The 19,791-nt window shown below is 38.5% G+C and overlaps 1 protein-coding gene across 2 annotated transcripts in view; it reads right to left on the reverse strand.

Annotated features, from left to right (window-relative positions):
* Positions 1 to 19,791, reverse strand: part of spock1 (SPARC (osteonectin), cwcv and kazal like domains proteoglycan 1) — a 131,726-nt gene that overhangs the window by 27,277 nt on the left and 84,658 nt on the right. For both annotated transcript variants that reach the window (XM_085478710.1, XM_085478703.1), the window contains exons 4-5: positions 14,268 to 14,348; positions 5,393 to 5,507 (exon numbers count right to left, since the gene is read on the reverse strand). In XM_085478710.1, the coding sequence (XP_085334836.1) occupies positions 5,393 to 5,507; positions 14,268 to 14,348 (196 nt within the window). The remainder of the gene's footprint in view (positions 1 to 5,392; positions 5,508 to 14,267; positions 14,349 to 19,791) is intronic.

The following is a 19,791-nucleotide window of genomic DNA, read 5'->3' on the forward strand; positions in this document are numbered from 1 at the left end:
TAACACACGTGAAAAGACCCAGGAAAACCGAGTTAACGATCAAAACGATAACAAAATAATGCTGAAAACCGATAAAAACCCTGAAAACCATACATTCCACACCTGAGCCTCAACTCTCGCGGCCTGGCACCAAATGACTCACGGACCGGTACCGGTCCGAGGCCCGGGGGTTGGGGACTGCTGTTTTAGACAGTTATATGTTTGACTTTTGACATACAAAGTAAAAGATTACACAGAGCCAGAAGCCAAACTTTTAGTAGTACATATAGTATAGGCATAATAACATTTGTGTGCAGAGGGAAATTGTTGTAATGATCATAATTCTTTTTTTTTGTCAGAGTCAGAAGAAGCAGATTTTCTGAGAAGTCCCTTTCAATAAGGAGTGTAATTATGTTTGATCCAAATCTTGCAGCAATTTCTGTCTAAGTGCTCTCATTGAACACCCGGCTGCCTCCTGATCTATCAAGCAGATAATAAAGCTGAAGAGACTCTTGAAAATTCTGTAAATTTCTGTAATATTTCTCAATTTGGAGAACACCTCTGACCAAGTGAATGTCTGACATGTATAAAATAGTCAAGAACAAAAAATAGTAAAAAAATCCATTCCAGAAACCCCCCCCTCCCAAACCAAACCAAACCAAACAAAAAAAACGTTCCCACTGGAATATTACCGTAAGTGTTGGGCTATAAGCCGCTACTTTTTGCACAAGCTTTGAACCCTGCGGCTTTTAGTCAGGTGCGGCTTTTCTATGGATTTTCCATGATTTTTGTCATATCGTAAGACGATTTGTTTTGTTTGTTCCGGTGTTGTGCGGCACTACGTTGCCTGGCGGAAGGGCATGTGATCAGACACACAGTATGGGTTCAAGAGTGGTATGTTGGTCACATGTCCATCCGCCAGGCAACATAGTGCCGTACAAGTAGCGCGAAAAACAAACTTCAAAGTACCGCTATGCGACACTGGAGAAGAGGACTTTGGTGGTTTTAGTGCGCAGGAAGATGGTGGTGAATGACTGACTTTTCTTCTTGTTAAAGCCGTGTCACTGCACCTGAGCCTAAAAGGTAGTCCAATCTATTTTTCTGGTGTGCTGTAGGTTATTGTTATGTACTACATTTGTTACTCATTCATGAAGCACAGTACATGTTTTGTACTTGTAATTACCGCTACTTGTACATATACCTAAAAAGTTATGTAAATATGTACCCATAACTTGTTTTTCAAAATATTAATAAAAGGGGTGTGTCTCCAAACAGCCATCTCTTTCCTGACAATTCGCTTTGTGCATATTCTCTTACATATGATAAGTCAACATTGAAACACCTGCGGCTTTTAGTCAGGTGCGGCTAATGTATGTACAAAACAGGATTTTCCCCTGATTTTAGCTTGTGCGGCTAATATTCAGGTGCGCTTTGTAGTCCGGGAAATACGGTAACTTACAAACGTTTTCACAAATATTTTGTTCTGATCAACAGTTTCATGTACAGTTATGTAAACTGGTAAGTTTTACAGCATACACAGCAAATAAATCATTGTTGGCTAAATTATCCAGTCCTGAGACTCGTTCATTAAGTGAATTAAATACCTTAATCAAATATACAGCAAAGCATTACAAAAAAGATACTAAATATAAAAAAATGGTTGGCAAATATCCTTAAAATGAGGGCCCGGTGGCGCCAGTGTTCGGCAGCCTCGCCTCTGTCAGTGCGCCCCAGGGTGGCTGTGGCTACAATGTAGCTTGCCATCACCAGTGTGTGAATGTGTGTGTGAATGGGTGGATGACTGGATATGTAAAGCGCTTTGGGGTCCTTAGGGACTGGTAAAGCGCTATATAAATACAGGCCATTTACCATTTACCATTTAAAATTGCAACTATTTATCCCATATTTTAAAATTTAAATAAACACAGCTCGCAGCTTTCAAATGAAGTGAATAATCCAAAGGTCAAAGGATTAAACATGGAAACCATTTATGAACCAAATAAAAGAATACATAAAACACAAAACAAAAAATGCAACAAATCACCAAATAAGATCAAGATAATAAAAGCACAGGATTAAGGTATTACAATCTTCAGTCACCCCACATTTATTTAAACATGTGCAAACCTACATGTAAATACAGTATATAAAACAAAAAACAGAGTTTGTACAATTCTAACAAGCCTGAAAATCAATATTTGTTATGACCAAATTTATTCTTGAACAAAGCCTGACCTCTCTGAGAGAAGCTTTTTTTCAAATTTCTGAGTTTTTTAAATAGTCTTCACCTCCACAGAGCCTCCATCGTGTTTCTCAGATGGCTGTAGACACTCACTGTGGTATCTCTCTCCTGACCTCCTCCGTACATACTGACAGGAATCTGAGCTAAAAATGTCACATTTGGATTCATCACCGTATAAGACCTGTTACCACTGATTTTCAGTCCACTTCTTGTGTAATCTGGAATACCTCAGCCTAAACTCCCCATTTTCCTTCCTTAAGAATAGCTTCTTGACAGCTATCCTTCCACTGAGATCAGTTCTGATGAGGCTTCAGCGAACAGTAGATGAATCGACTGAAGGCCATATTTATCTCTCAGGTCCTGTGTCAGGTCTTTGCTGGATTTTTTACTGTTTCTTAACCTGTATTGTTCATCTTTTGTAGATAGTTTTTTTTTCCAGGCTTGTAACTTCTTCTTTTGTTGTCTACACATCCAGTTTCCTAATCTAAAAAAAGTACTATTTCATGCCTATCAAACTGCAGCATTTAAAACTGGTTCTCTGCTAAACTATCTGTGTGAACACAACACGGGTGCATTCTTGATGTTTGAATGATTCATAGGTCAGTGTTCAGTGGCTTAAGAAATCCTGAAAATCTTTTAAAAAATTGTCAGGTAGAAGGACTGGATTGAAAACGAGTGAACAAGCAGCCAATGTCCAAAGAAAAACTTAGACAGACCTACAGAAAGCCTGAATAACTGAACTATTGCTCCTGATTAATTGAAAAAAAAATCAGTCTTGCTCCTACAAAGCAAATTATATATACAAAATGAGGGGTCATTCAAGACTTTGTCCCAGTAATGTACATTTAAGTCTATTCCATTATAAAATCATGTTAAGAGCGCAACAAACTAACTAAACTAGTTAATGCTGCTAAAGCACAGCAGGCATGCACACATCACTGAAAAATAACCCATACAATCAGCTAAATGTAGACAAAAGTTCATCACAAAGGCCAACGCTTCCCCTCATCCATCTCCCAATCATTTTATTAGAAGACAAGACAGTAGCGATATTTCCATCTCAAACAGACAAAAGAAAGTGATCATTATCTCCCTCATCTAACAATATATTTCAGCTACCCGCTGAGAGTTTCCAAGATGCTGTAGTCTGTAAAGTTTCTGATTTGACATAAGTACAACCCCGTCACAGCGGGACAGAGGGGGCGAAAAATTATAAACGAGCCTCCATAATGGTTTTTGAATTACAGCTTGGTTGCTAATGTAGACGTTCAAGCCTGCAGCTAAATATTATCACCCCAATAAGAAAAGTCAGTTTTATACTCAAATCTTTCAGTTTGAAGAGGAAGACCAAAGAGTGCTTGGGATTTTTGTGTCGACAGCTGTTTAGAAAAGGAAACTAATTTGCATAAGGATTTTTGTTTGTGCTGTTTACAGGGAAGCAGTGAGTAAAATCTAGATAAACAGGACATACTTCATCACTGTGTAAATTATTACACAATATGTGTTTGCCAATGTCTGGAGAACAACAAAGTTTGGATTTGGCCTCTAGGAGGACACTGAATCGGTTTTATGCCAATTGGTGCAACTAGTTTATCTTAAATTGATTCAAAATAATATACATATCATTGTCAAAAGCTCGGGTGAATGATAATACTTGGAAATTTCACAGTCCAGGTGAATAATTTGTCACATTAGAGCGAAAATAGCACTTGTAATTAATTTAATACAAATGGAGGGAAAGAAAGGATTATAGTCAAGATTCTTAGGAGCTAATGACTTGAGGAAATCAATTAAACCCAAGACAGAGACAGAGAAATATTCTGATGTCTTCTTGAAGAAATGCTTCTTGAACTGAAAAATTGAAAACCCTTAAAATTGGCAATGGTTGAAAACACAAACAAATTGGGTGGTGACAGAGCAAACAGATAGTGTGATTAAAATTAATTGGTGTTGGGAATACGTAAGCCAATGTCTGTCATTGAAGCACGCTGAGTTATTACACAGTGCTAACACACAAAACACAAAACGATACTTGTTTGCTTTTGCTTGATGTAATTTGTTGAAACTGCCTTGCAGGTAGTTAGGATATTGAAGTTAAACTTGGCATAGCACTTTAAAAGATATAATAAGTTGTAGCTTTTCGAGCTCGCTTAATAGCACAAATTTGATTTAAAGAGTGAGAAAAAAAACTCCCGCTGCTCTTCGGTATATGACAAAGATAATATGTGTTTCGAAACTGTTTCAAAACTGCTCAAAAACACAATTAACGTTGCATTATCATAATCACATTCACAAACCTGTTTCTGATGTGTTGTAAAGACTGCAACAGAGTATGTTGGAGATTCACATTATAATAGTGTGTCCCTTTCATCAAAAAGTACAAGCTCACTCCAGTATTTTTCTCGATCTTAAGATTTCTTTTAGCTTTACATTATTCTTAGGTGCAATTTAGATGCTGGCCATTGTTAAAGACAAACTTAAATTATAACAAATCTCTCATTTTTCATGCTTTGTTCCTCAGGAGCCAGACTTTCTTATCATTTTTAAAGTGGTCTTCACCTTTCTGAAGGTCTTTCAAAGCGTTTCTTAGACATTGGCTGCTTTTTCACTCATTTTCAGTCCAGTCCTTGTATCTGTTTCTGGGTTTGTTAAAACACTTAACAACAAAGTGTTCACACATTAAAAAGGCACCTAAGTCAAGGAACAAACCACTGTTGTGTCTATATATAACAGGCAACTTAGCAAAAAAAAACAAAATTTTGATCCACCATGTAATACCATCTGGAAAAGTAATTGGGAACTGCATGATTTTTCTGCAGTGACCTGAAACACTCGTAATGTAGCAAAAAGCATACCTCATACTGTTCCACACAAAGTGGAATCATAGATTGGCCTCCCCAGAGCCAGTGTGGGATGTGGGATCATCTTGACAGACAACAGAACAGAAGGTGGACAATATCCAAAGAAGAGCTTTGAATGTCCTTCAAGAAGCCTGAAGAACTATTTCCAACAATTACTCAAAGTACAAGAAATCTTGCTCGAGAAAGTTCAGGCTGTGCTGAAGAATAAAGGTGGCTGTACCAAATACAACTTTCAAGTTATTTCCTTTGCAAAACATGAAGAAATGGGGGTTGGCTGAAGACTTTTCAAAGCACTGTAACTGACTCTTACCTGTGGCCTGGCTGCTTGTGATTGGTGCAGATCGCCGTCTGGTAGTCATGACTGACACAGATCTTGTGAGGAGGACAGCGAACCTTCAGGCATGGATCCTTGGTGGCATCTGGTCCTAAAAATGAGAAAGCAGAAACAAACTTCATCTCTGAGCTGCAAAGAATAAGTTATCAGAAACACATAGAACAGGAGGATCAGCACAATGAAGCGCTGGGGTTGAAAACTGATGCAGCAAAACATCCAGCTCCTCTTTTGGTTTTACAGTTGGCGGGCTCTTATGTTCTACTAACTGAAGCAGGCAGAAAAATAATGAGTTGGAGAAAACGACAGAGGAGAAGAATGGTAAAAGGTATGAAGTAAACGTTGAGTTTTCCGCGTTGTGAGCTGCTTAATGAGTACTATTCTCTCCGAGCGTCAACCCCATCTTCCTCCAAATCAATCTCCAGAGTGACATTATTGCCGTGGCAGCCAGGCACAGCTGGCTGGTGTCCAAGATGACAAAAGATCAAAGCAGCTCATTGACTCTGAGCATTGTGTCATTTCACACTAGGCTAACAGCACAAACCCGCTTTCATTTGACAGACTGAGGAAAAGGGAAAAAAACAAAAAACCCCATAGGAGGCGTGTGAGGTGAAAGCGACAGTGGGAGTAAAAGAAAAAGACAAGAGCTTTTAGCACAAATGGAGTGAGAGAGGCCAGCCAACACCAGCCAGTGCACTCTGGACTAGTGGTCATAGTAATTCTGTCAATTACACAGTCTGTACCAGATATGTATAAAAGAAAGATGAAAGCCCTTAAAATGGACAAACCCGAGTGACAAGACAAAGCTAATAAAATGAGATCAAAGACGGAGTGGGTTCTTAAACCGCATATGGAGACTGCATGCTGTCCCCGCAGTGAGTGGACAAAAAATGATTTCAAATCCTAAGTTAATTAAGAGTGAGTACAAAGTGTATAGATCAAAGCCCAGCATTATGTACAAGTCATTACCATGAGGCTGCTAACATCATAAAATAAGAGCGGCCTTGTCTCCATTAGGAAACTAATGGGTTGTGTTTGAGCCACAGCTGGTGTCTGATGCCAACATCAAGTAGTTTCTGACCTGATCACACACCGCGCTACGGTTTGCATTATACTTTATCATCATTAAATTGTCCAGAAGTCCGAACACGGTGCTGCAATCTCAACAATCTTTGGGGAAAATATATAAAACAGCTATGTATATAAATTGTAAACATGTGCTACTGTGAATATCTGGAGCTGTCAGATATTATGGAAGAGCTTTCTTTATCTCTGAGGAAAATGTACAAACCAAACACTAAAGATGGTGAAGCTTAGATAGTCTCAAGGAAAGGGATTCATAGTCCCCTGTAGACATCTGTCATAAATGAGCAGCACACTTTTCTTCCTCCTTACAATGCGTGAAACGCATGCACAGATGCAAAAATACATTTATAAGCCTGCATGGCCTCTTGTAATCTCCAGAATGCAGAGAGAGATGGAAGGTCAACCTCCCTCCTGATAGCTGTCTGTTGTGCAATGTGCTTCTTTTGCCTGCTGATTTGGGGGCCTGTCCTCACCTCCATCTATCAGCACTGGAAGAAACCCATCTTATTTCACTTAGCTGAAAGATGGCATTACCACTGCAAGGAAATGAGAGATGAAGGAAACGAGGAGAAAGTGACAGAGGAAGGATGGAGGAAAGAGGGGGTGGATAGGTACCTGGTTAACAGAGGATTGGAGGACAATTTGGGATCATTGGGCGACCTCCACTCTTAGATAAATTGGAAAACAGACACACACACACACACACACACACACACATACAAATAAGGGACACCTAAATACTCCCAATCACAGAGGATCCTATCATATGTAAGTTTTATGTAGTAAACAGTAAGAAGTCACTTTATAGAGACAATGATAGTCCAAATGAAATATTGTGTTCAGCTGGTGTTGAGAGTATTTTGGATAGGTGAAGAATTACAGTAGATAAAAATTAAGTGAAACCAGGACAAGAAAAAACAAGGGAAAAGAGAAAAAGGGTGAATAAAGCAGGAGAAGGTGGAAGAAAGAGGAGCCAAGATAAGGATGAAAGTTTAAGGAAAGGAAAGAAAAAAGATATTGAAAAGAGAAGAGAAGATGACAGGATAAAGAGGATGGAGAGAAGGCAGAGAAGAGAAGAAGCGACTAAAAGAGTGCTGGGTGACAGAGAGTTTTATCCATCTATTTAAAGCTTGAGTGAGCAGCACTGGTGGTTAAACCGGCCAATCAATTGTAATGCAGGCGCACTGCAGCACATTTGCCACCTCTCTTTCAGTCTCTCCTCTGCTTTTCTCAAGTATTTCTCAAGTATAAGTCGAAATGCACAAGTAACAATCAAATTGCACTTAGTAAAAGTGATTTTACTTTAAAATGTTCAATTTTTACCACATTTCTATAAATAAACCCACTCTCTGCTGCGGATATGATTTTTTCCATAAAGAAACAGAAAGTGCAAAAAATCTGGTCCTCGTCTGTGAGCATGAAGTAAATATGATTCATTGTATGACACGCGCAGTGGATAAACCATGCTTTGCTTTACAACTGAGAACTCATAAAGGAGAAAAATATGGAGCAAATCATGTGTGTGTTCTTTGTGTGACGCTAACCATTTCTGCAGAAGAGCAACAGTCTTACTCACAGACACCACTACTAATTTGTTTAGCCATTGTCCTTGGCCATATGTAGGGATGACTGATTCCCCTCGGGTGAAGGGTTACCAGTCTGTTGGGATGAGACAGATGGAAGAGCTGGCAGAGCTGTAGCTGAGGGTGAAGAACGCACAAGATGCCTGCAGAGCATTAACAAATGCCCTCCGTTTGAATTCAAGATTGGCATATTTATTTTTTTCCTGTCATTAACAAACATTGTTTGTATATAAACACTAGTTTGTGGGGCTTGTGGCATGGAATTCAGCGTTTTAAAGTGTACAATAATGGCAAAGTTGAGCTTCCTCAATGGACAAACTCTACGACTTTTAAGAATCTGCCTTTGAGAATCTCTTGGCCTACACATACATAAACAATGCATGGCTGTTGTAGTGCTTTGAACACTGCAAACCCAACATCAGCCCCACTCCCATCTGGTCAGATCTGCTTTTATATAGTGTAGTGAGGATCAATATACTCCCTGGTTGGTAGCTCACGCTCAGAGAGCACAGCAAACACATAAAAGAGAACACATTACCTGCTGAAATCAAATGTTGTGCTGCATCTTAGTAGGAAAGATAAGCTCAACTGAGTGAACATTAGGATCAAAGTCACCCTCTTTAAGATCATGTATAAATAATATCCATATATGTCTATCGGTGAGAGATTAATCAGCTCTCAGCATACACATAAATCATTGTGTTAATGTTTTGTCTAAGCGGCACGTCTTTTATGCACTCTAGTTTTAATAAATGCCTCACGCATTAATTTTCAGAAGCCATAATAATAAAACCCAATACTTCCATCACTCTGTTCACTATGTTACATACTGTTACAGTATATCTCAAATACCATCTTTCAGCTCTCATATAACTGACAAAAGAATTGAATTATGACTGCAGTGATTCACTTTGTGCTTATATGGCAAGCTTTTAAAGATGCAGTATATTTTTTTTTTCATACGTGTGTGTTCTATGTATATCCAAATCCTTAGGGACTAATAAAGTATGCTGATTCTGATTCTGATAACAGTGGGTCTCATACTCATCTGTCATATTTTAGTAAGTTCTAGTGCTATAAGATTATTATTATATGATTATTATTTCAAATAACTATAGATTAGATGCGTAATGATTTATTTGCTTATAAAAACAGGCGATAATTAACTTTTCCTGATGTCTCAAGAAAGGTGTCCAATTATAACAAAACGTCTCAGTTTTTCAGCGTTCAGTCCACTGTGATACTACTCTCTGCTGATGTAACTCAAATGCTTGGAATTGTTTCTTGGCTCAACCACATTATTTCGGTGTTGTATGGCAAGCCATGGGTGATGTCTCTTTTGGTAAGAAGATTGTAATACTACCTGCATGCTGCTAATAATTCAGACCTCTCTGTCTCAGATGCAATCGTTTGGAAAACCAAACTCATGACTTTATGCATTTTTAAAACACAGGGAGAAGTAAAAAAAAAAAGAAAGAAAAAAAAAGGTAAACAGACTGCTTTTTTAGAGTTCTCTTTTACTTTTATCCACCAAACAGTTATTACTATGCATACAGTGCTTTTCTCAGCACAAACCCTTTTGATGAACATATTTTAGGAACCTGTACCTTTCCAAAAGACACTTTGACCAATCCTCTGATTAGTGGACAACCTGCTCTACCTTTCGAGCCATAATTGCTCTAAATTATTCCCTCGTTTTCTGCAATTTTCACACTTTGCAAAGCGTTCTTGTGGTCCACAGATCAAAAGTTTGAAATCCCTGGTTTAGAGGAATATGCCCAGAGGGATACGGGAAGAGGATTTCAGTGATTTTAAACTCCCTGCTTTTTTTCAAGAGATAAAATCTGGCAACTGTAGTAAAGTGATGACATTGTTGTAGTCATTATTTAAAAATGAAACTTGCAGATATGGAGGTTTAATGTCCTCAGTCTCCTCATTTTCCAGGAGATTCAATCCCATACATAAATTGTAGCTATTTAATTGCTGCAACCCTTCCTGGCAGAAAAGCACATTGTACTTGTGGCTGTAAAATGTTATCACAATTAGAGCTGACAGTAAATGACCCTACTTGCTTACGTTTTTGTCTTCGCAAGACTTTTTGTCCCTCTTTTTAAAACTTTAATGTTCCTTAAGAGGCAGGTAAAACTTCCTAGAAAAGAAGCGGTGGAAGATAAAACACTCCTCTTGTGTCCTCTAATACTGGATGAATGCCAGGGTGAAGTGCAGTGATTGGGTAATAAAGATAGAGTCCAATAGTAGAGGCCACAATCCCAGCAAGCCCTGCCAGAGAACAGACCGTAACCTCAATTTAATTGTTGTTGAGCTTTACATGGGTCAGCCAGATATTTTTAGTAACCTTTGTGTATGGATGTGTATATTCCTTTATTCATTCTGTTCTCAATTGCTCGCCATTGTTTGTGCTCCTCAGATAAACAGCTACTTTCGGCTGCTCCCTTATTCACTAGAGGTCACAGCAGATAGCTCTGCATATTTGACATGGCAGATATTTACATGAGATGTATCCTCACGCAACCCCCGAGTGATGTGTTTCCACCTGGGGTTGAACCAGGGATCTTTGACTTGTTAGGTAAACGTGTTAACCACTTTTTTTTTTCTAATAACACATAAGCTTGAAATTAAATAAACAAGAGCTCCAAAAAACATTCCCAAAGGACAAATTCACAACTCTTATTAGAAATATGAGCACCACTTTTAGGCTTTGATACACTAATTAAAAAGGTGTTTCTTCTCTTTTGCCTTAGAGGGTGAGAAATAAAAACAAGACGGGGAAAAAGAGAGGGAGATAGACAAACATATCAATAGGAGATTAAAATCTTCCCTCTATGCTTTGTGAACATTCCTCGGGATCTTACTATTTGGCCTCAAAGAGGTTCTAGAGCAAAAGATGTCAGAGAGGAGTGATAGAGGGATGAAAGCAAGCACAGAGAGCCTTGGGGACAGCACAGGGAAAGAGCAGAATCACCATCCAGAAAATTAATTATTGAAAACATGGGCAAATCATATTATTGTGGATGTAACTGAGGAATGGAGAAGATAAACAGGCTGCTACAGTTTGAATGTCAGAGAGCACATTGGCTTACGGAAGAAAAATATCTAGAGAGAGAGGCTATTGACTATCACTTACAAGCTGAATATTCATCACTGCCAAACAACCATTATATGCACACACACATATACACACTTTATTGTGAAAAATCCCTAAAAGAGGATGCTTTGTGAAGCTGTGGCTGGCAGAAAAACAATTCTAAAAGGACACTATGAAAGAAAATAATCAAAGAGTCTTTGAAGACAGCTTCAAAGAAAAGGCACAAAGATGCTTTTAAGGACAACATGCCTACTAGAGGACATTAATTTCTGGTGGAAGTTGTTAATAGTCACGGATGAAACAAAGTTAATGCCAAAGCTACCTAGCCTGTCTTGCTTGAAGCATGTTTATAGTTTTTACTGTTGGTGTGAAGAACAGAGCAAAAATAACATAGAATATGCATGAAATTGTCTAGTTTGGGATGGAGACACACTTTTAAAGTGTCCAAACAATGCTAGATGTAGAAGCTGGGGGGTCATGTTGCATCCTCGCTGAGAAAATAAAAACAGGACGTCAGCTGAAGCAAGCTGCTGATAACAGCTGTTAAACCAAGTTATTAGGCAACATAGCTATGCAGTAATAACTTCAGCAGTTCAGGCCTGTAATATCTAGGTACAGCAGGCTATTGTACAGCTTATCAAGTATTTTAAAAAAAAACAATGTAACACACAGAGTAGAATTTTGACAGGTTGGTGGATTATAATTTATAGCTTATTATAATCTGAGGGACCTGTGAATTGCAAATTATGTCCATTGACTCCAAAGATAAGTCATTTCCCTCAAAATCACAAATGTGAACCTCAAGGAAGTACAAACTTCTCCGGCACAATAGTAGGGGATTCATCCTCTGAGGACCATCATGTTTGTCACAATCTTTTTCCAATCTAGCGTCAAAATTTATTTTAATGTATTTTGTTTTTTAAATATTTTAGTATGAAACCTGTGATGAGCAAGCATTTGCATTTATTTTGAAGCCCTGCATCATTACACAGTTTTGTAAAATGCAGTCTGTAATTTCCTTGCTCCTTTTCTTCAAAGCAATGCAAGGAAGAAAGAAAGAAATATTATAGACATTACACCTGTGGGCACCAGATGCTTGAATGGCAAGGAGCTATTCAGGAGGGGAAGTTTTTCCATTTTATTCACTCTAGAATTCTTTTTAAAAAAAGGAAAAACCTTTTTTTTAATGCTTGTACAATGTCAAGTGGTCTCCTTTCTTCTTCTTTAAGAAGATCCCCAAGGCACTTAACTGGCCATGTGTTGCTGCCAGACAAGTAGCTTGTGTCACAATGAAAGACCACAAGCTTGACTTACAGTGTGATTTTTGGCTCATTGACACACTGTGATCTCATCCTTTTTTTTTTCTGTACACACACACACACACACACACACACACACACACACACACACACACACACACACACACACACACACACACACACACACACACACGTGAATACACAAACATGCACACATGCACAGAGGACAGATCTGACCTCTTGCCCCACCCTTCAGTGTCAGAGATAATTAAATGTTTCTGCACTGTCCTAGACTGTGGCATTCATTAATCTGAAGCTGAAGTGTGTGTTTGTGTGCACGTGTGTGTACAAGCATGGATAATCTCACACAGATATAGCCCAGTTTTCCCCCTGCTTTTATCTCGTCTCCTCTCCTGTTATCAGTAACTAATCTCACCATCTTATTATTGTTCCTAGAAAAAATTACACAAACAGCAGTTAACATGGCCAAATAACGTGTCCTTTATATCAACTTTGCATAAAGTGCGTAAATCAAATAAATATTGTGCTCCATTTAAATGGGAAATCCGTGAAGTTTATTTCCCAATAGTCCACACAGGGTCAGCACCAGTGAATCACTTTACTTTACTCTGTTACTGAGTTTTTTGGGTCCTACAACTCACAGCCATGATCATTCTGTTTTGAAGCTAATGTATAGCCAATCAAAAGCATGTTTTAGGATACGCAGCACTGCATTGTTATACAGTGACACTGCTTTCATCATCAAGATGACATCAAACACAAAAGAACCTGTAAATAACTAAAAATAACCAGACGTCCAGATGCATCTGTGAAAATGTACTGAAAATGTATCCAGGGTTTCGCAACATCACAGGTCTTTTTCGTAGAAAGTGCGGATTACTATGTGTTCCCGTGTTATTTATCTTGTACTGAATTACAGATAAAAATATGTGTAACTGGATAACAACTCTGTCATTTAAGGTGCACTGTGCATCTTTGGTAGCACAACAAATCCTCCACACAGCATAACAAGCACTCTCAGGGGATGGTCATTACAACTTGCTCCCCTGGTGCATGCTCTTGAAATGATTCTGTGAGTTTCATGGTTATGCCTTGTCAATACCTTCTGGCGAGTGGACATAGGAGCACTTCTTATGTTATTTAACAAACTGACCTTGTGTTTTGCGCAATTATTTTATTCACAATCTACTGTGGTGGTGCACAGAGGAAAAACTGCAAAAATTGTATCCAACGTATTAAAGATCTAACTGCATGTTAGTACTGAAGACAAACCTTGAAATTACTATTCGTTAGGAAAGAGGCTAGGCTTGATCATTCTGTGTGAATATGCAGTGATCCATCTAGTTCAGATGAAGCAATTAGCTTTATTTATCTTTTATTTACCACCATGGCATCTTTGTAATCAAGCTGAACAGGGCTGGGGAACTAAATTAATTAAACACTTTTGCATTATATCCGATGTTATTCATAAACTTCAGCAGACACATCAGACCAGTTTAAGCTCAATGTAAAGTAATGCCACAGTCTATTGTCTAAATCAGTGCCTGTCCACAAAGCACCTTATAATCTGTGATCAGTCTGTATAGCTATATGAGAAGCAACATCATTCTAACCTAATAATACATACACAGCAAGTCAGCTAAATCCGAATAGGTAAATGAACTCTATCTACAAGGACAGGATCGTTATGGTATCAACCAAGTATGAGCTAAAAGTAGCTCAGAGTACCTGGAGCAATAGAAAAACATATATTACCATGGATTTAAATAGAAACTAAACAAACTAAAATAAGAACTCACCATCCTGTACTGTCTTTTTGGCCGAGCTGGAGTGGGCTTTAGTTCTTGGGTCTCCATATCGGCCAGGTTCAGCCACTCGCTCTGAATGAAAAAATCATAAACATAAGACAAATTCATTAGAGAATGCTTTTTCATGGTTAAAGTAATAGTTTACCATATTCTTTAGCCACTTCTTTGTTGCCTTGGTGGTATGTTTTGGGTCACTGTTGTGCTGGAAAATCCATCCATGACCAATCTTCAGTGTTCTGGCTAAGGGAAAGAGGTTCTCGTCCATAATATTACAGTACACAGCCCCATCCTTGAACCAAAAAAGCCTCAACGCACAATGTTTCCATCTCCGTGATATGACCTAAAGAACCGCATCCCCACAATGGTGTTCTCGAGGTCACACACAGGAAGAGAAATTATCTCTTCCCCCAAAGATGCCTTGTGGAGTTGATGCCAGATATCTCAGTTTTGGTTTCAACAGCACCTTCTCCCATGTTTACTGGCAAACTGGTTGATATTCTGTCTCTCTTCATTTAAATTAAACTACCATAAAATCAGAGACACTTCGTTTCTTTTTAAGTGAGAAAACGTAATTATTCAGAAGGAGATCAAATAATTATTTTCCCCACTATAATGTAATTCCCTTCATCTCCAGTTCTGTACTTAATAGACAAACATGTCAAACTCTCAGAAAGAAGGCAAATGCGACTGTGTGCCAATATTTTACACTCCTACTTTGTGTTTTAGCTTAATCAATTTACAACCTGACCAGAAGTATTTCCTCACATAATGCCTCTTAATCACCAGAAATACATTATAGACTCCATTGGCAAATTTGGCAGGGAGGCAAAGTGACAGAATTCTCCTCATTATAAAAGAGTAATTGCTACACTATTCTCGCTCTTACACACTCACAGCACTACAACATCCCATATGGAAGGAAGCCAGTGGCAGCACTACCTCAGGGAGGAAGCAGAGCAGCCAAACACTGAGTTACAGGGAGTTTGTCATGTCTGTCTGTAGGCTGTGACATTAACACCCAGAAATGATTAACTCTCCGAACTCATCCATCTCCAGTATTTATTAGCGAGCAAGACTTTTGAGTGGGGACTGACCACGAAGTGTATTTAATGATCAGGAAAGAGGGTGTGGGTGTTTGTGTGTGTGTGCAAAACTTAGTCCAACTTTTGTCAATATGCCCTCTGTTCATTATTCCTCCCTTCTCTCCCTTTTGCCAGACTTTCTCTCCTCCTCATTATGGGAAAACTTTCTTATCTCTGAGTTATCCTCTCTGCAGGCACTCTCTCTCAAGTGTTCTCTGTAGGCCTCATGTCTATATATCTTTTGTATCCTCCCCTGCCTTCTTCCCTCCCGATACTCCCCGATGCCACTGTCACTTTTGCGTGCTGCCGTTTAGCTCGAGGGCTCCTGCTATGATCGCTTGCAACAACTGCCTGCTCATATCCTCTGAAGTTTATTTATCCTATAATTTACAATTATCATCAGAGTCTCTAGTGGCCACGGGGCAAGAAGGGCAGAATCAAAACAACAACACACCCATTCACTTGACTCTCTGTCTGCGTGATCTACTACTGAGCGCATCTCTCCTTGAAAACAGCTTGTTCAGCACCGTTCAAATAACTGCAGTTCACTTTATTTTGTTGTTGATTTTGGTGGCGGGGGGCAGTAATAATTCACTCCACTCTGTGTGGTCTGCTGACATTTGTCCTTTCTTAATCACTGCTTTAGCGCCTTCCATACCTTTACGTCTTTCCATCTCAGCTGCACAGATATTTAATTGCTTTGTTGTTATGATTGGCTTTGTCTCTTCATTGAATTAACAATACCCACGGTGTGACTGTGTGTATTTACTTCCTCTGCATCTCAGCAGGCTCCAGGTATCATTGATTACCTCCACTGTGTGCGTATTTGACTGGTTAATTTGCTGTGTATGCCTCAAATCAGTGTAGCATGTATCTGTGCTTTTTTGTTGATAATCCCTTTTATGTGCCGAGGCTCAACACGGCGAGAGCTCACTCCTCTGAAAGAGCGAGATAAGGGCTGAGCTGAGGGTCGTGGATATTGAGTCATTTTTTATGATGTGGCCAACAAGCCATTAAAATCAGAGTGGTAAACAATGTTTAAAGAACGCCTGGTGAGCGAGCAACAAACCCTTAGCACATTACACCGAAATGAGATATTTCTTCTTGCTCCAGCACACACTCTGTTTCATACACAGAGCTGAGGTGCTGACTGTTTGTTGTCCTATATGTCTCTTATCAGTTTCCCTCTTTCTAATTCTTTTAGCTCCTCCAGGCGCAGATCAAAGGCGGGTTTATGAGAACGTATTAAGAGGCAGTGACAGAGTTACAGAAGATTAAAGATGGACCAATGAGAAATGGGAACTGACAGACAGAATATCTTCAGAGAGACTGCGACTTAGTGAATTGGAGAAAGAGCTGATGAAATATATAACAACGACGAACACTCTGCTGGGAAAACGCAGTGTCATGTCTAATCAGGCCGATTGGCAATTTGGAAGCTCCAGATTTTCAAGGCTTTGTTTGCCGCTGGTACTGCCAAACCCGAGTGCTTCGCAAACGACTTTGGGTTCTGCTGCCAAAACGGTCCCCATAGCAACCACTAATTCATTATGTAAACTAATAAGAATAGACAAGTAGCAAACACCTGAAAATTGACAACTTGAATTGTATTGTTTTTTTCTGCGCTTGTATTGCATCCTCTAGTTGTATCTTGGTGCCAGTTTGACTCTCCTGTGCTCCTCTGGACTGGCTGTGATAATGAGGCCCTGTCTGGCATTTGTAATCTTCCCTTTGACTCCCCTCTCTGGATAATGCATTGCAATAACAAGCTCACAAATCTGTTGGGCAAGCCCATACGGAGGAAGCCAGATTCAAATAACCAGAATACTGTTTCTACCATTGGTCTCGCTGACAGCACATCCGTTATCTTCTGCCAAGGACTCTTCCTCCTCTCCTCTCATCTCTCTGTCTGTCTACTTGGGCTGAAAAGCCCGTTAAGCACAACTCTCCAACCATTACTGATGGGACTGAAATTAATGCACATGTAGAAAGTTATAAATAATAATTCAGTCTGACTTTGGAAGAAGTCTAAGCTGCCCTGGAGGACATATAGGATTCAGGTTTAACTGGATGGATTCTGAAGACCAGGCAGTAATATGTAATAAGTTGAAACATGGTACACAGTGTGTTACAACAAGGCGAGAGAATGTTGAGACACTGGTTAGTACAATGTTTCAGTAAAAGAAATAAAACACATGCCTAAATTAATGTAAATACAAAAACGTGTGATCCATATTTGAGACTCTCTAACAGAATGTATTTTTTCTACAAAATTTATTAATTTATACTACAAAATTAAATGTAAATGTCAGGACATGGCTGATATTTTAATCACTGTAGTAGGCTGTCACTCTTTTTCCAGGTCACTGCAGTCATGCTTGAAAAGTAAAAACAATAATTAAAGTGTATGCATGTCTTCCAGCTTGTCTCTGACTTCATATGCCTCTGTACTGTCACCGTTGGTGCAAAAAAAATAAAAAGTAGTTTGTTTTTTTTAAACCAAACTCACGTTCTTTTTGAGATGGAATTTTCTCAGCTGTAAATTAATGTTTCTGAATGCAGTGCTACAAATATTCTGCAGCTATGGCTGAGGAGATAGAGCAGGTTGCCTATCACTTTGAAGGCTGGTTGTTCAACCTATAGTATGCATGTTGACCCAAATGCATTTATCAGTATGAGTGCGTGCAAATATTCAGTTAAAAGCACTGAGGCATAGAAAAAAGCACTTGTGTAAATAAGTGAACGAGGCCTGTAGTGACAAAACACTGAGTGGCTCAAACACAGTATGAAAGCATTATAGAAGCGTGAGTCTATTTACCTTTCTGATAACCGATTAACTGTGCTAGTAATTACAAACCCATGCTTCGTGTTCGTACCTGTCAAAATAAAACATCAATTCAAACAATTTTTCTTAACAAAAGAAGCAAATTAACCAAAATAATAACAATAAAAATATTATTTGTTAAATAATCTTTGTTAAAACTCTGGAAAGAGAAACTTTAGTTGAGAATATTTTGACTAGTTATTTTTGTAGTTTTAATAACATGAGGTTTGGCTTCTGTGGTAAAACATTTATCTTGTTTCATATTCAGTAACCTCTTCCTGATTGTTCCTGGGCCATTTTGGGGTCGTTCTGGCACACTATGAAACATAAGCCCTGATGTGAGTACAGCAGATGTCTATGTAATCCACCTACAGGATGAGCTGAGCTGTCTGGGACTCAGGCCAGTGTAACCCACACAACCCTACCTCCTCAGAGGGCTGTAGAATTTTGTATTAAGTGCAACACGTAAAGAGGCAGTTTTTAACAGTTTTTAACCATCCATGACTAGAAAACAGGCAGGTCACCATGGAAACAAGTTCATGCACAGCAAAATATCTGGGCACATGGACAAGGGAGACTGAAGGGTTGTAGCATTTAATTGCTGTGTGGGATTTTTCCAAATTTTGCTTTTTAAAGACACATTTAATTGCAAACTTAATTCCTCTCTTTGTGTATCACGCTACGTGCATTTTGATCAAGAACATTATTTGTTTTGCAAATTCAAATTTGCATTTCTCATTTACTTTTCTAAGCACTATTTTAATAAAAATTTTTTATCATAATTATTTATTTTACTTGTTAGCAACTCAACGTTATCTGTTAAAAAAAATAATTAAAAATTAATAAACTACTAACAAGCAGGAGGGGTGTTCTGTTGGTGAGTTATTCTTTTTTTTAACAATTTAATTTAAAGAATAAAATAAACTGACAAAACGAGCACGAATAGTCATGACTACAAGAGCACATGCACAAAAATATAAGAATAGCAACCAAATTCTTTAAAAAATTTATTAAAGGTGCATGAATAAAGCAACCAATGAACTCTCACAGGCTTTAACTGCATGTGTGCGTGTATTTACGGCACTGTGGCATGTTGATTAACAGTAACCCATTGTTCAATATTATGTAATTTCCATGTGATGAACTCAATACGTCAGAAATAATAGAAAACTGTGTAGAAACAATGAGCAGATACACAGGGCTGTGAAGTGAAAAGGATGGAAGAAAAAGGAAATTATCTTGAAAATATGAAAGAGAACAAATAAAATTGAAGGGACAAAACAAAATGAGGGTAATGTTTAAAGAAAAGGCAGTGAATTAGAATTCAGCTGCTTTAGTAAATTGCCTAAAACTTAACCTAAAGTTAAATAGTTAAGTTTGTGACTACTTTAGTCTTTTAGAAAAATGACTTGTGAGATCTGAGGAGCTGAATGTTTACTTTTAGCTATAGGATACCAACATCTATATGATCTAGCCAATTTACAAATGGGTTTATACAATACATAACAGGTTAAAAAAAATCAAAAAATATTTCCAATTTTGCAGCGTTAGAACCTCCAGTGAGGAACTAAACACATGCAAACAACAGATTTGGAGCTTGAAACGAGTT

Source organism: Copadichromis virginalis, linkage group LG2 (assembly GCF_057382275.1).
Source record: "Copadichromis virginalis isolate Kocher_CV1m ecotype Utaka linkage group LG2, C_Virginalis_male_GT1.1, whole genome shotgun sequence".
In the NCBI taxonomy this organism is placed as follows: domain Eukaryota; kingdom Metazoa; phylum Chordata; class Actinopteri; order Cichliformes; family Cichlidae; genus Copadichromis; species Copadichromis virginalis.